Here is a 14,495-nt window from a genome sequence, read left to right on the forward strand (position 1 = left end):
ATCTATTATAAGTTTATGATCACTCCCGTGAGAATTCTTGTTGATTTGATTATAAATTAAATATTTATGGCCGCATCTTCATGAAATAATTATATTTATAACCTAATTGGACAAATTTATTAATATTATTTTGCGGAGTGGTTTGGAGAGTTTTTGCTTATTTTAAAATGATTATTCTACATATTATTTTCAAATTGGTAAGAAGTTAAAGTAGAGAGAGTTCAGAAATAGAAGTCTAAAGTCAATATAAAATAAAGTTTGAGTGTTTGGAGAATGATTATTCAAACTTAAGTTTTAGTTAAATGACAATCATATCCTTAAACTATATAAAATAAATATTAAAAAACTATATAAAATAAATATATTTTAATTATCTAAAATTTGATACTCACACCATCAATAATGTGTTTATATAATTATTATTATTAAATCATGAATATTTTATCAAAATTAATTTAATTTTTATAACATGAATGCTTGAAAAAATATATAAGATTAATAAAAATAAAAATATAAATATAAAAAATGGCAAAATTCGTATTAATACAAATGTAATATGATAAATATTGTAAAGATATAAATGTAAACTTGTAATTTTAAACAAAAAGAAGTAAAAAAAATATACACTCGGGACTTCTGATTTGAGATTTTAATCAACACAAGTTGGGCCAATGAAAATATCTACCCTAATTTGTAGGCCCGTTTATATTGGGCCAACCAGTTGGAAGCCCGTTTCGCATAAAAAACAAAGTAAGCTTCTCAATGTTTAATATGACGATAGATTCCTTGTTCTACAGTGTCTCCAGAAACCCCATCAAAGATTTCTCGCATAGGGTTCTGTGAGGGAAAGAGAGGGCTGGATTCCCATGGAGGACGATGAGGACGCTTTTTCGAACTTGCAAAAAACTCCTGAATCGGATTTGGAAAGGGAAACTTTAGAAACCGGTGATGCAAATATGGCTGAGGAATGCGAGTTTCTACTGGAATCGGGTGAATGGAATGAGATGTTCTCGTCAGAGGCGGTGGCTGATGAAGTTGGAGGAAAGGCTGGTTTGGAGGATAATGTCGCTGCAGAGTCCCGGGTGGTGATGTCGGTTGTGCCGGTGGAAGAGTTGACGGAGGAAGGTGGCGGAGAAGTGATGATTTCTGATGTTGAGGACCCTCAACTGAAAAGAAAACTCGATGAAGGATCTGGGCTATTGGATGATTCCAAGGTGGCATCGGCGGTGTCTGATGCAGGGAATTCGGTGTTGTTTTCTGAGCCGAAAGTTGATGCAAGAGAGGATGAAATTTCGGTGGAACCAAATCTTGGAATGGCAACAGAGGAAGAATTTATGACCATAGCTAATTCCGAGGTCGAGGCGGTGGTCGCTGACGAAGATGAAGCACCGGCATTTTCTGGGTCGCCCGAATACGTTAGAGGTGATGAATTTCTGGAAGCTAGTGAGGGAATGGAGTTTCTTAATAATAGAGCCGAGTTGGTGATGGAGAGTGTGATCAGCGAGGAAGAGAAGGTTGAGGAAGTGGGAGCTCAGGTTGATTTTGCTCAGTGTGGGGATTTCGAAAATGATTTAGAGGTGGTGGTGGTGGGTGGCGAGGATCGCGAGGATAAGGTTGACTTTATTGAAAACTATTTAGAAGCTGGGATAGCTGAGAAATCCTCTGGCGTTAAAGAGGAAAAAGTCGACCTCTTTATAACTAAGGAGAGATCCATCACTGATGTTAATGTAGAGTTGGAGCTAATAACTGAAGTGGGCACGAGTTTGGTTAATTTCCGTGAAGATGAGCAGGTTCTTGAATCCATTGGTGCTGATCTGACAGATAAGCTTGCGGGTAATGAAGAAGTATCTGCTGAGGAAAAATTAATGTCTGAAACGAAGATGGTGGAGGAAAATTGCATTTGTGTGGATAGTGTAAAGGATTTCAAGCTAGTTGAGTCTGTCATTGCTGCAGAAAACAGGGACGTGGCTGTTGCGGTTGAGGAGTTTCCTTCAGGAAATAATGGAATGGAAATAGATGAGAGAGTGGAATCAGATGTGTTCTGGAACGACGTGTCCATGGAGGCTCAATTGGAGGGTGCTGAAGTGGAAACTTGGACAACAAGCTTGGCGGTGACTGATAAAATTCGTAGCGATAACACAATAACAGTTGTGACTGATCCTGATCAGGAAATGGATGATTCACCTGCTGCTGTACAAGATAAGGAAGATGAAAAAATCATGGACGAGGAGGCAACTGAAATAGAGACTGAAACAGAAGTGGCTGAATCAAGGATAGCATCTGAAGGGAAGCGGAAGAGAGGGAAGTTTTTAAGGAGTTCATCAATTTCTAAGGTCGCAACAAAAGCTTCGTCTAGGAAGAAGGTAGGGGAGGATGTTTGCTTCATTTGCTTTGATAGCGGGGAGCTGGTGCTATGTGGCCGTAGGTAAGTTTCTGAGAGTTGGGATGTGATCTTTTCAAACTTAACTAGGAACAAGATAGTGTGTGTTCTTTATTTTCAGAATATGCTCGGTTTCATATGTTTTCATGCTGCTAACCGATGAAGTTTCTTCCTTTAATTCCCAGAGGTTGCCCAAAGGCCTATCATCCATCCTGTGTTAATCGAGACGAGGCATTTTTCAGGGCTAAGGGTCGGTGGAACTGTGGTATGAATTTCTTCATATCGATACAAAACACATTCATAAGTTACTGTACCTGTTGATGGATGCTTTAGACCATTTCACCTGATTATTGCGTAATCAGCCATGCTGTTAAATCCACATTAATGATGTTATTGATGTAAATGATTATGATTTTGATTTTGATTTTGATTCTCACAAATAACGAGTTTCCATGTAAGCATGGGCTGTTAATTTTTCCATTTTAACCTGTTCTCAGCTGCTCTGAATGGACATACGTCTAATAACCAATTTTTTTAGTTTACATAATGGGAATTGGCGATGAATTCCAGATGAAATGGAGATATAATATTGAAGCGGATTCTTGGCTTTAGATGTTTCACTACACAGATTGAATAAATACGAGAAGTTCAATTTTGATCCGGACTATCATATGTTAAATTTGACTAAGAGTTATAATGCTGATGGTTTTTCTTTTTTTCTCAACAGACACCAATCCTTGTACCCTGAAAGAGTAATATTTATAGTTCTTTCATTTGTCTTTCTTTTTAGATCCACACAAGTGAAATCTCTCTCTACATTTCTTTTGTGTGCATCCCATGTCAAATTTGCAATCACCCATACAACCGGGACACACAGCATATTCACGATATGCAAATAATAACTCAAACTCTGTTTTATTTACTTGGATCGTTAGTGGTGGTAGTGGTGGTGTTATTTTCACACTACTAGCTGGATGGTGTTTAACATGGTGGTTAAGAGCGGCCATGAGAGTGGAGATATATGGTGTTAACTATTTGAGAATTGTGGCTTGAATACATGAACAATTAGTAGATCATGCATTAAAGATTTAAATCTAAGTTTTATGCCAGCATCAAATATTTCTAATACATCTGCATTTGATCTAAACAATAAGGAAATTTACTGCGTAAATTAAATACGTTAAAAAACATGAGTTTCACAAAAACCAAATGCTAATCAGGTGAACAAGTAAATTAAGTACGTTAGAAGGTGCGATGACGCTACAGTTAATACTGTTCCTTAGCTGGTTCTAACGTCAATTATGTCTAATATTATTTCCCCCTCTTATATAACTGCTTTATTTTTTTTACTTGTTCCAAGGTTGGCATATGTGTAGCATTTGTGAGAAGAATGCTGTTTTTATGTGTTACACATGTACATTCTCCTTGTGCAAGAGATGCAGTAAAGATGTGATTATCTCATGTGTTCGAGGAAATAAAGGCTTTTGTGAGATCTGCAAGAGAACTGTGATGCTAATTGAAAATCATGAACAGGGAAAGACGGACGTATGTGCTTCTTTGTTCTCTCTTCACCCTTTCTATTTCTTCTCATGGTTTTATTTCAATGATGCATTGACTCACGATCGACATATTAGCCTTTATAAGTCACAAATTTTCTAAACCATTGGTCGTTCATTTTTGGTATTTATTTGCAGCCTATCTATACCATTCAAAGTTCTGTTAAAGGTTTATCAAATTATACAAATTCTAAGTGTGGATTGAATTGCAAGTTCTGGACAAACTGCACATTTATTTGACACGTGTTTTTTTTCCTTTTGGCTTTGAATTTTACTTTGTAAGATTTCTGAAGTTACTTAGCTTTCAGTTATATTTTTTTCCTGCTCGTTTGGCTAGAAGCATTTGGTAATTTTATATCATAGTCATACATGCAAGTATGAGATGGGTTACACTTACGAGTGTGTGAATAATATTTTTCTCTTTCTACTCAATCAATTGTGAATGTGTGAGTGTTACATGTGATGCCAATTTGGTATCTGGAAGATTTTCTTCTTCTGATTTTAAAAAGTTAGTCATGTGATGGTAATGGCTTGCTTTGAACTTTGTAATATGTTGTTGGATTATATTCTTATCGCGTTGCTATGACCCTTCTTGACAGATTCAAAACCAAATAGATTTCGACGACAGGGGTGGATGGGAGTATCTTTTCAAGCATTACTATATCCAATTAAAATCTAAGCTGTCACTTTCATCAGTAGAAGTGGCAGAGGCTAAAAATCCGTGGAAAGGATCAAACGCGTTTTCTAGTCTAAGTAAACAAGGATCATCTGAAGCACAAGCTGACGAGAATGACGAAGGGTCTGGTTCAGACATTTCTATTGAGAACTTAAATGCAATCAAAGCTAAAAGAAGAAAGTTGGAGAAGAAACCAAAGTCGCTCACCAAAGAGAAGGAATTGGTGAGTGCAGGTGATGTTACTGGAGACAAAGTTCTTTCATCAGCTGGAAGCTCTGAGTGGGCTTCCAAGGAGCTACTTGAATTTGTTTCTCACATGAAAAATGGTGACATATCTAAACTCTCTCAGTTTGATGTGCAAGATCTTTTGCTTGAGTATATTAAAAGAAACAAACTTCGTGATCCACGTCGGAAGAGTCAAATTGTATGTGATGCAAGACTTGAAATAATATTTGGGAAACCTCGAGTTGGGCATTTTGAAATGTTAAAACTTCTTGACTCTCATTTTCTTATCAGAGATGAGCAAAATGAAGATGTTCAAGAAAGTGCTATTTACATTGAAAATAACCAGCTAGATGCTGATGGCAATGCTGACCACCTGACCAAGGGTGGGAAAGATGGGAGAAGAAAAATACGCAAAAAAGGCATTTGGGGGCCTCAGTCTAATCTCAATGATTATGCAGCAATTGACATTCACAACATTAGCTTGATATACCTGCATAGAAAGTTGATGGAAGATCTCCTTGAAGATGATCAAACTTTTCATGATAAAGTAATAGGGGTGTTTGTGAGAATACGAATTTCTGGTAGTATTCAAAAGCAGGACATGTATAGACTGGTGCAAGTTGTTGGTAAGAAGTTTCTTTCGGTAATTGAAATAAGATCTTTTTTAAATTGTATAACCAATCTCACTCAATGAGCTTTTTCCTTCTGTTTTGTCATGATCACCCCTGGAGACCTTCCCGCCCTTCCTCCACTGAACCACTTAATGAACGAAATAAAATAAAGAAATAAAAATTTGTTTTTCTTGGTATTTGTATGCAGGCACGAGCAAGGCAGAGGAGCCATATAAAATTGGCAAAAGGACTACTGACACTCTGGTTGAGATATTAAACCTAGACAAGATTGAAGTCATATCTGTTGATACAATCTCAAATCAAGAGTTCACTGAGGTGATTGGGTAGTGTCTTTCTTTTACAGGAAATTTCCTACATCAGCTGGATGCCAGGCATCTTATATGGCTTAGGAGACAAAGTTAGCTTTGTTTTTCTTGAATGGCTTGCTTTCGATGTCAATATTGCTTTTTGGGTCTACACACTTCAAGATTTAACAAAATTCTTGGTCGATACATTGGAATGCGCATCTTATATGCAGTGCCTAACTGCTAGATATTATTAGGCTTTATATTAAATTAAGACACATTGGAAGATTACACGTATGTTTCAAAATGCCTGAAATTAATGCAGTTTTTAGAACCAGTATTCATTATATTTTTATCCTACTTTTTCAGGAGGAATGCAAGCGTCTACGTCAGAGTATCAAGTGTGGACTTATCAGTCGGCTGACTGTGGTAATTATACACCTACATCTGGCTTTTGTTTTTTATCTTTTGCAATTTTAGGCTAGCAAAAGGACATTGTTTTAAATAAAGAAATGTCTTTTTGTAGGGTGAGATTCTTGACAAGACAATGGAAATCCAGGCGGTTAAAGTTAATGATGTATGTTTATTGTTCACTGCAATCATTAAAAGTATATTCCACTTATTAAAGCTTGAATGAATGTTATGTGTTATTTTAAGCTTCTTTTTGGAATGAATAATGGTGCGGGTGACCTACGATTGATCTTTGCTAGTTACTTGATATCATGTGGGCATTTCCATGCTCTAAGGAGTGTGGTTTGTTGGAAGTGAATCTAATTTATTTTAGAGAACATTTACCATTATATAGTTTCCAGACACCACCAGAACTTTGTAATATGTATCGCCTAAGATTATATGCTATATTCAACTTAAGATGTGGATAACTTGCCTATGAGTAGTCAAACGAATATATAGTTAGCAAAATTGGAGAGAAAGAGCACAGTTTTGAGTTTTGACCCCTCTACCATGAATGAGGCTGCTCAGTGCTGCTATTCCATCATGTCGGCCATATTTTGAAACTTTGTAGATGTTTTATGCGTAAGATTTTGTTTTTCTCAAGGCTTAACCAATGCGACTGACAACTGTTAAAAAATGTGGCTAACAGACTCATTTTTATTTTGATTCATTGGAGTTTTCTTTGTCCTTTCCACTTGTTACATGCAGTGGCTCGAATCAGAGATTGTGCGGCTTAGTCATCTTCGTGATCGAGCAAGTGATTTAGGACATCAAAAGGAATATCCTGTTTTTTCTTTTTTTTTGATTTGATCAACTATATTTTTTGCTAATTTTTTGTTACATGTAGACTGTAGTGTTAAATCACTGGCCTGCAGAATTGTTAAAATATTTCTTGTGGAAATGTGGTTGAATTGACATATGCAACAAATATTTCCACATTGTGAATCACTTAACGTATAAAGTGTATCTGATCACACCATGCAATTTTTGAAATCACTGGCCTGCAGAATTGTTAAAAATTTCTTGTGGAGTTGTGGTTGAATTGACATATGCAACAAATATGTCCACATTGTGAATCACTTAACGAATAAAGTGTATCTGATCACACCGTGCAATTTTTGTGTACCCCATCTGTATAATAGATTGGTCTTTCTTTATTCTTGCCTTTTGTTACGTCTGAAATTTATTGTACACTTGTACTAAATGTTACTATTTTTTCTGCTGAATTGATCAATATATACAACATTAAAGTTCATCAAAATGTGAGGCATATGTTCTCTGATTCATGAAATCATTTTAAAAGAATCATTCTATCCCAGTATTTGTGGTTATATATGTGGTTTGATCATTTAGTCCTAAGCATGTGGATTTCATAACTACCTATGTCACTTGTGTAAATGAGATGCTATCCTTGACCAACTTTCACGCTCAAAGAGTGTGTGGAGAAGTTACAGATTTTGAAGACCCCTGAAGACCGTGACCGCAGACTCAAGGAAATTCCAGAAATACATTCTGATCCAAAGATGGATCCGAGTTATGAATCTGACGACAGCAATCATGAAATTGAAGATAGTAGACAAGGTTTTCTTCATTATCATTTTGTATACATGGTGATGTCTATAGTATATAATATATCCGTGGTCTAATACGCGTACAATTATTTGTTTTGTACAGATGATTTCTGGAGATCTAGAGGTTCTTCTGTTGGCAGGAGAGTGAAAGACCTGATCTCTCCTGAAGGCGATGATCCTGTAAATGATTCTTGGGGTTCGCCAGTAAAAATTGCCCCCAAAAAATTGGAATTGAGTAGAAGTGTGTCTGGTAATGATTTTTCTGCCAATGCTCCCTGTGGTGGTGAGATGGTAAATGAAAATTGTCGTAATTCAGAAACTGACCGAGAGCCACATAAAGCCAACAATTTAGAGAAGCTCAGTTCTGCTAATCCCATGTCTTCTGAATTGAGAAGAAGCGTGTGTGGTAATGATTTTTCTGCCAATGCTCCCTGTGGTTGTGAGATGGTAAATGAAAATTGTCATCAGAAATCTGACAATTTAGAGAAGCTCGGTTCTGCTAATCCCATGTCTGCTGAATTGAGTAGAAGCGTGTCTGGCAATGATTTTTCTGCCAATGCTCCCTGTGGCGGTGAGATGGTAAATGAAAATTGTCGTAATTTAGAAACTGACAGAGAGCCACTGAAATCTAACCATTTAGAGAAGCTCAGTTCTGCTAATTCCATGTCTGCTGAATTGAGTAGAAGCGTGTCTGGTAATGATTTTTCTGCCAATGCTACCTGTGTTGGTGAGATGGTAAATGAAAATTGTATTAATTCAGAAACTGACCGAGAGCCACAGAAATCCAACAATTTAGAGAAGGTCAGTTCTGCTAATTCCGTGTCTGCTGATAGGACGATGAATGGTGCGTCTGAAGCTGATTCGCTTTCTGGTGTTTCATCATTAACATCTCAAGCATCTCTCCCAGCTGGGGTAGCAGAAATCAATATCAAGGTTAACGACAGAAAAAAGATTTGGCATTATCAGGATCCTTCAGGAAAAGTTCAAGGACCTTTTTCTATGGCACGATTGCGAAAATGGAACAACGCTGGTTACTTCCCATCTGATTTAAGGATCTGGAGAACCACAGAGGAGCAAGATCACTCGATACTTATATCTAATGCATTGGCTGGTAAATTTCAAGCAGAGTTGCCAGCTGTTGACCATACGATTCCCCCAATTGACACCCTCCACACAACTTCCTTAAACCATGGCCAGGTGATGCCCACTGTCGATCAAAATTCCAGATCTATTGCTAAATTTTCTACTGAAAAACGGACTGGGAATGCTGTTACAAACATTCCAATTCCTAGGTCTGCACTGGGTAATGCAAGTTGGACCGAAGGAGAAGGTGATCTTCCCTCTGGAGCAATTCAATCCCCTGGTGTCAAGGGAGTAGTTACATCTCCTACTGCAATTTTACGAGATATGGAGCATCATTCCGCTGTTAAGTGTAGCTCTAATTTTAACCCAACCCTGCCTATGCCTCAACAAGGAATACTGGTGGACTCAGCAGATTCTCTGCATCTTCAGCCAACCATTTCAAGTGAACCACATGCTGTACAGATGAATCTACATCCTCCCATCATGGTCCAGTCAGTTCAGCAGGTTTCTAGTCAGAGTCCTCTAGCTGAAACTCAGGGTTGGAGTAGCACTGCACAGTCTGGGCAGCCCCACGAATATGGTTGGACTGCACCAGTTCAGAATTCTACTCCGAGTTTAGTTAACCAAAACACTACCGCTGGGCCTCAATCTGAATTTTGGAGACCTAATCAGGGTAGTCAACCAAATATATACCCTCATGCTACACCAAATGCAAGTTGGGGAATTGCGCCGGCAGAGAACAATGCTCCCTCGGGGGTGAGACCTGAAATACTTAACACTGGCTGGGGCATGCAGCAGGCCAACCCGAACATGGGATTGGGGAATCCTTCAGCCGGAAATACAAACACAAACAGGGGACATCCTGTGCAAGCGCCACCCAGAGGGAATGCAAATTCCAGTTGGGTTGCTCCCACCACAAATGCAGGAGCTAACACTCAGGGTCCCATGCCCGGAAATGTAAATTCGGGTTGGACTCCAACCCAAGGTTGGGGTGGTCCACCGGTTGAAAGGCCCGTTTCTGGGAACAGGTGGGGCCCATCTGGATCTCGGCCTCCTGTGGAAGTTTCAGCTCAAGGAACTTCAAACCAAGGATGGGGTGTGCCACAAGGGAACCATGGTGCATGGGGTGGCGAACAAAATCACAATGAAGGGCAGTTTTCAGGCCAAATGAATGGTCAGGGTCGAGATTCTGTTTTTGGTGGTGGTAGTAGGCCTTGGAACAGGCAGCCAACGTTTGGTGGAGGACGGGGAGGTAATCAACACTTTAACAAGCGAGATGTCTTGTGTCCATACAACGCGTATGGGCGATGTAGGAAGGGAGCCCATTGCGATTATCTTCACGTCTGACTTAAGCATCCAAAGCCTATGGTACTTGTTATGATTTTTGTATAGTTTATTTATTATAATTTATCTTTGCCATAGCCACCGTAGGCCTTTTGTAACTGGAAACATTTTGCAATTCATGACTGTTTTTTTTACATGCAATCATGCTCCACTGAACTTGTCAGGTTTTTTTCCTTGCATGCTCTCGAAATCACTTTGCTTGCATGGAGCACATACTTTTTACCATCAGAAATTGCGTTCGACTAATCGAGCTTGCATGTGGGCAAGTGGAAATGTGGATTACAGTAACATGATAGTTCCACGGAAAGAAATTATGACAGTGCATGTCATTTTGCTAAACGTAAGGCCCCCTTTTCATTTTCATAAAATAAAACCAATAATTATTTTCTCTCGTTCCTTGCAAACATATTCTCTCTTCTTTTACATCTCCAGCTAGTTAAATAAGTCCTGTCTGGTTTGACACAACTTAAGATCTACTTAGGTACATTAAAGCCTCAGGAGTTCTATGTGACGAGTTTCACATACCATCTTGTCTGCAAAAGTATTACTTCTCAAAATATGTGTAATGTGACTATTGAGATATGATATATTGATTTGGGTTGGACCTGTTGGACCAACTCAACTCGCTTTTTAAGACAGTGGGTTGAGTTAAGATTTTAGTAACTCATTTGAAGGCGGGTCAAAACGGGTTAGCTCATTTGGGTTATGATTTAGTAGGGCAGGTTGGGGTCGGTTGAGTTGGTCCGTCAGTTACCTGCCATTCATGGTGGGTTGAGATTTTTCCAATCCGTTTTGACATGATAGAGCAATTTGCAAATTCCACGAACAATTTGCTCCTCACATGAAAAGATTTACTTTAGTTTCTCCGAAGGTGGTTTATTTCATCCTACCCATGTGAGTATTGTCTTCATGATATGATGCATATATAGAACTCACTTTTTTTTAATCTTTTTTTAACACCAAAAATACACACAACATAACTAATCTCTTTCTGTCATCTTTTAACCCGCCTCATAGATAAAGATTCGGTCTCGACAAGATACCTACTCTATTTATGTGCATTCACCTATCGGATGTGATAAAATATATCGAAATTGTATATCAAATAAATGAGTATAACATCACCTATAAACATATAAACAAACACGATTAATGAACATCGTAACAAAATTATATATCGATTTTCACCTATTCAACTATTCCCATCCACTCCCACATGCCACACCTCATTTCAACTTTACGTACCACCAATAATTGATCTAATTTTTAATTTGAGTAGCAGGGACACTTGCATCTAGTTAATTCAATTTGCCACAAACAGTTGAACCCCCCCCAGCCCACCCTACCCTACCCTACCCTATATCTTAAATGCCAACAATTTATTTTTATTGATGTATATTTCAAATACATAAGAGTGACCATTATTCTAAAGTATTCACTGCATCCCATTCTTAAATTATTGAATCTTGAAATGTCATTCCATTCCATGGGAGAAATGGTTAGTTGTTCCGAGTCATCACCCACTGAAAAAGAGTTAAAATGTATCGAATCGAAATATAATAAAAAATATCGTCGTTATATTTTAAAATACCATGGACCTACGTGAGGTGTTGGAAAGTTGACGAACTTCGCCGAACTTCTCCGATGTTCAAGTCAGAATAAACAGATAAAATTGCATAGACATATGTTTTGATATTTTAGATTTAACATGGAAATTTTACAAGTGGAGAAGACCACTCAATTCAAATCTCAACAATAGTGGGCTCCAATCCACCAGCTAATGGCAAGATGGGCCAAGTGTCCTTTGTGTTAATCTTCAACAAAGGATTTTTCAAAGTGAAAGAAAAAAATAAAATAAAATAAAATAGTCAATATACCACCATTAGCGGCGTAGATTTTACGATCTAATAAATTTGTCAAAAATTAATTATTGATTACAATTAAAATTTATATTCTTTATTTTCTATTTTGTAAATTAGAAATATAGATAATTATAGAAAATTATGCTGATATTTTATAAATAATTGAGAAAATGATTATGTTTTTTTTAAAAGTGAGGAAGTGATGATGTTGGAGCAATAATTATATATGTGGATTAATAATCTGCCAAAGTATATTTTAAGATAATTTTTATTAAATAATAATCAATGAGATTGTTTCATATTTCAATTTTATAGGATAAATCTTATATCCGAGCCAATCTGTTCTATGAAAATATTACTTCTTTATGCTAAAATATTAATATTTATTGGATCGACTCATTTAACAATATAGATATGCGAAGACTTCCTCTTGAATAAAACAAGAAGTATATTTTTTTCTCTCTACTTAAATGACATACTTAATGTGTATGAGTTAATTGTGAATGAAAAAATTGTCAACTCTTATATTTTATAGTAATTTAAATTCAATTTTATTTTATTTTTTTTGTTCTGAAATGAAAAATAGTGTAAGAAAATATTTGTTATCCATAACGATTAAATTTTAAATTTTAAGAAAGTAAATTTGTTATTCAAATTAAAAAATTACAAGCTAACCCTAATCTTCCTCCCCTTGTGAGTTTTTAATAGTAAATAATTAATTAATTATTACCTTTTTTAAACGTTAATTATTTAATTATATTTAAAACTGCAAATAAATGCAAAAAAATATATATATCTAAAATTAAATAAAAACCTAAAATCATAAATCCCCCCTAAATAATTCAATCCTAAGCCTACCTTCTTTCCACCACCAAAATTGCGCGTTTGGACCACCGCCGGTTTACCCGAAACCGGTTCAAAATTAGAACAAAATTTGCCAAGTCAAACAGTCCCTGTCAACTCAAGTTCCACCGCCGCAAGCACGTCCCTTTTCCGCCGCATTTCCAAAACTTTCCGGTGACTGTTGGAGTGAATTTCCTGCGAGAAAGTCGGGCTACAAGCGGGCCTGTACTCTGGAAAAAGCCTGCCAGACTTGAACCGGACACCACAAGCATTGCACAGCGTTTTCGGGCCCAACGGTCCGGCTCGCCACTGAGGGGTCTTCTGCACCAGGCAGTGTGTACACCGCCGGCCGGAAACAAAACCCCCGGCAGTTTCCTGTTTCATCTTCTTCTTCACCGGAGGTTTTTCCACGGAGGACAACAATTCCATGTCCTGAACCGGGTTCGTGAATACAAAAGGAGACACGGTTGTTGAACCGGAAGAGCAGGACGATACCGAAGAAGACTCGTCGGAGCTAAGCGCCGGCGAGGCCAAGGACCAGGGCCGCCCGTTTTCCTTGGACCGTTTGCTCCTCGGCTTTCTAGACACCTTCGTCGGGAAAACACGGGTTCCTGGTTTTCTGAACCGGTTTGCTCAGCTTCTCCACCCGGTTTGCCGCGCTGGCTGCGCCGGTTTTCGCCATGAAACTCTCGTCGGGACATATCAGTGAGAGCCCAGTTGCGGAATCATCCACAAATTGCGACAACCACTCCAGGTTCTCCAAATCCTCAACCTGCAACAAACATAAGATTTTAAAAAAAAAATCTTTTTTTCCCTTCAATATATATATAATATATATATATATATAGGTGCATGGGGAAGCTTGAATGATTACCGGAACAGAGATTTCTCCAGCGGAGAAGCTATCAAATTCGTCAGCACCAGAAAAAATGGAGGAAAAATCATTCGAATTCGTCTCCTGCGAGGTTTTTTCCTCATCATCTCGCATTAAAAAACATCCCTCCTGCAGCTCTTTCTCGGAGAAATCAAGGTTAAGGAGGTCTTCAACGGGGAAATCATCGGACGCAACGCTGCTGATAGCAGCCAAACCCCACACATCATCGACCTGCAGGGAACTGGTGGTCTTCACACCCATTTGAGAGAAGAAACTCGATTTCAAAGCTCTTGCTTCAATGCACTCCATGCTAAAATTAGAAACCCAGAAACAAAATCAACCAGCAAGCAAAACTATAAATCAAGAAAAGATTCTTCCAGTGAATTAAACGAACAAAAAGGGAAGGAATATGAAGAAGAACAGAGGGAAATGGTATTTAATTGTACAATAAGTGAGTGAATTTAAGGTGGGGAGGGGGGGGGGGGGGGGGGGTGGTGTTACGCTCGCACAGTGTGTATTCACGAGATTTTTAATTGGCTGGCTAGAATGGACAGATGTTTTGAGAATGTTTCTCCGAGATTGATTGACTGGTAAACGTACAATTGCCTTAACCGCGTTTCTTGTCTTAATTATCAATTACCAACCTTTATTTCTACGTTATTCTTTATATTTATATATATATATATATATATATATATATTATCATTCTATC

General features: G+C 37.8%; 1 protein-coding gene and 1 pseudogene across 1 annotated transcript; one reads left to right on the top strand and one right to left on the bottom strand.

Moving 5' to 3' along the window:
- Positions 1 to 777: 777 nt before the first annotated feature.
- Positions 778 to 10,375, top strand: LOC140813630 (zinc finger CCCH domain-containing protein 19-like). The gene is made up of 10 exons (XM_073172229.1): positions 778 to 2,425; positions 2,566 to 2,645; positions 3,741 to 3,925; positions 4,536 to 5,463; positions 5,657 to 5,784; positions 6,123 to 6,182; positions 6,280 to 6,330; positions 6,915 to 6,985; positions 7,633 to 7,787; positions 7,881 to 10,375. Exons 1-10 carry the CDS (start codon positions 867 to 869, stop codon positions 10,205 to 10,207), a joined length of 5,544 nt encoding a protein of 1,847 aa, XP_073028330.1. The 5' UTR covers positions 778 to 866; the 3' UTR covers positions 10,208 to 10,375.
- A 2,378-nt stretch (positions 10,376 to 12,753) lies between these two features.
- LOC140814633 (GATA transcription factor 7-like) lies at positions 12,754 to 14,249 on the bottom strand (annotated as a pseudogene).
- Between the last annotated feature and the right edge of the window lie 246 nt (positions 14,250 to 14,495).

The sequence above is a fragment of the Primulina eburnea genome, chromosome 15, assembly GCF_022965805.1.
Source record: "Primulina eburnea isolate SZY01 chromosome 15, ASM2296580v1, whole genome shotgun sequence".
Taxonomy (NCBI): Eukaryota; Viridiplantae; Streptophyta; class Magnoliopsida; order Lamiales; family Gesneriaceae; genus Primulina; species Primulina eburnea.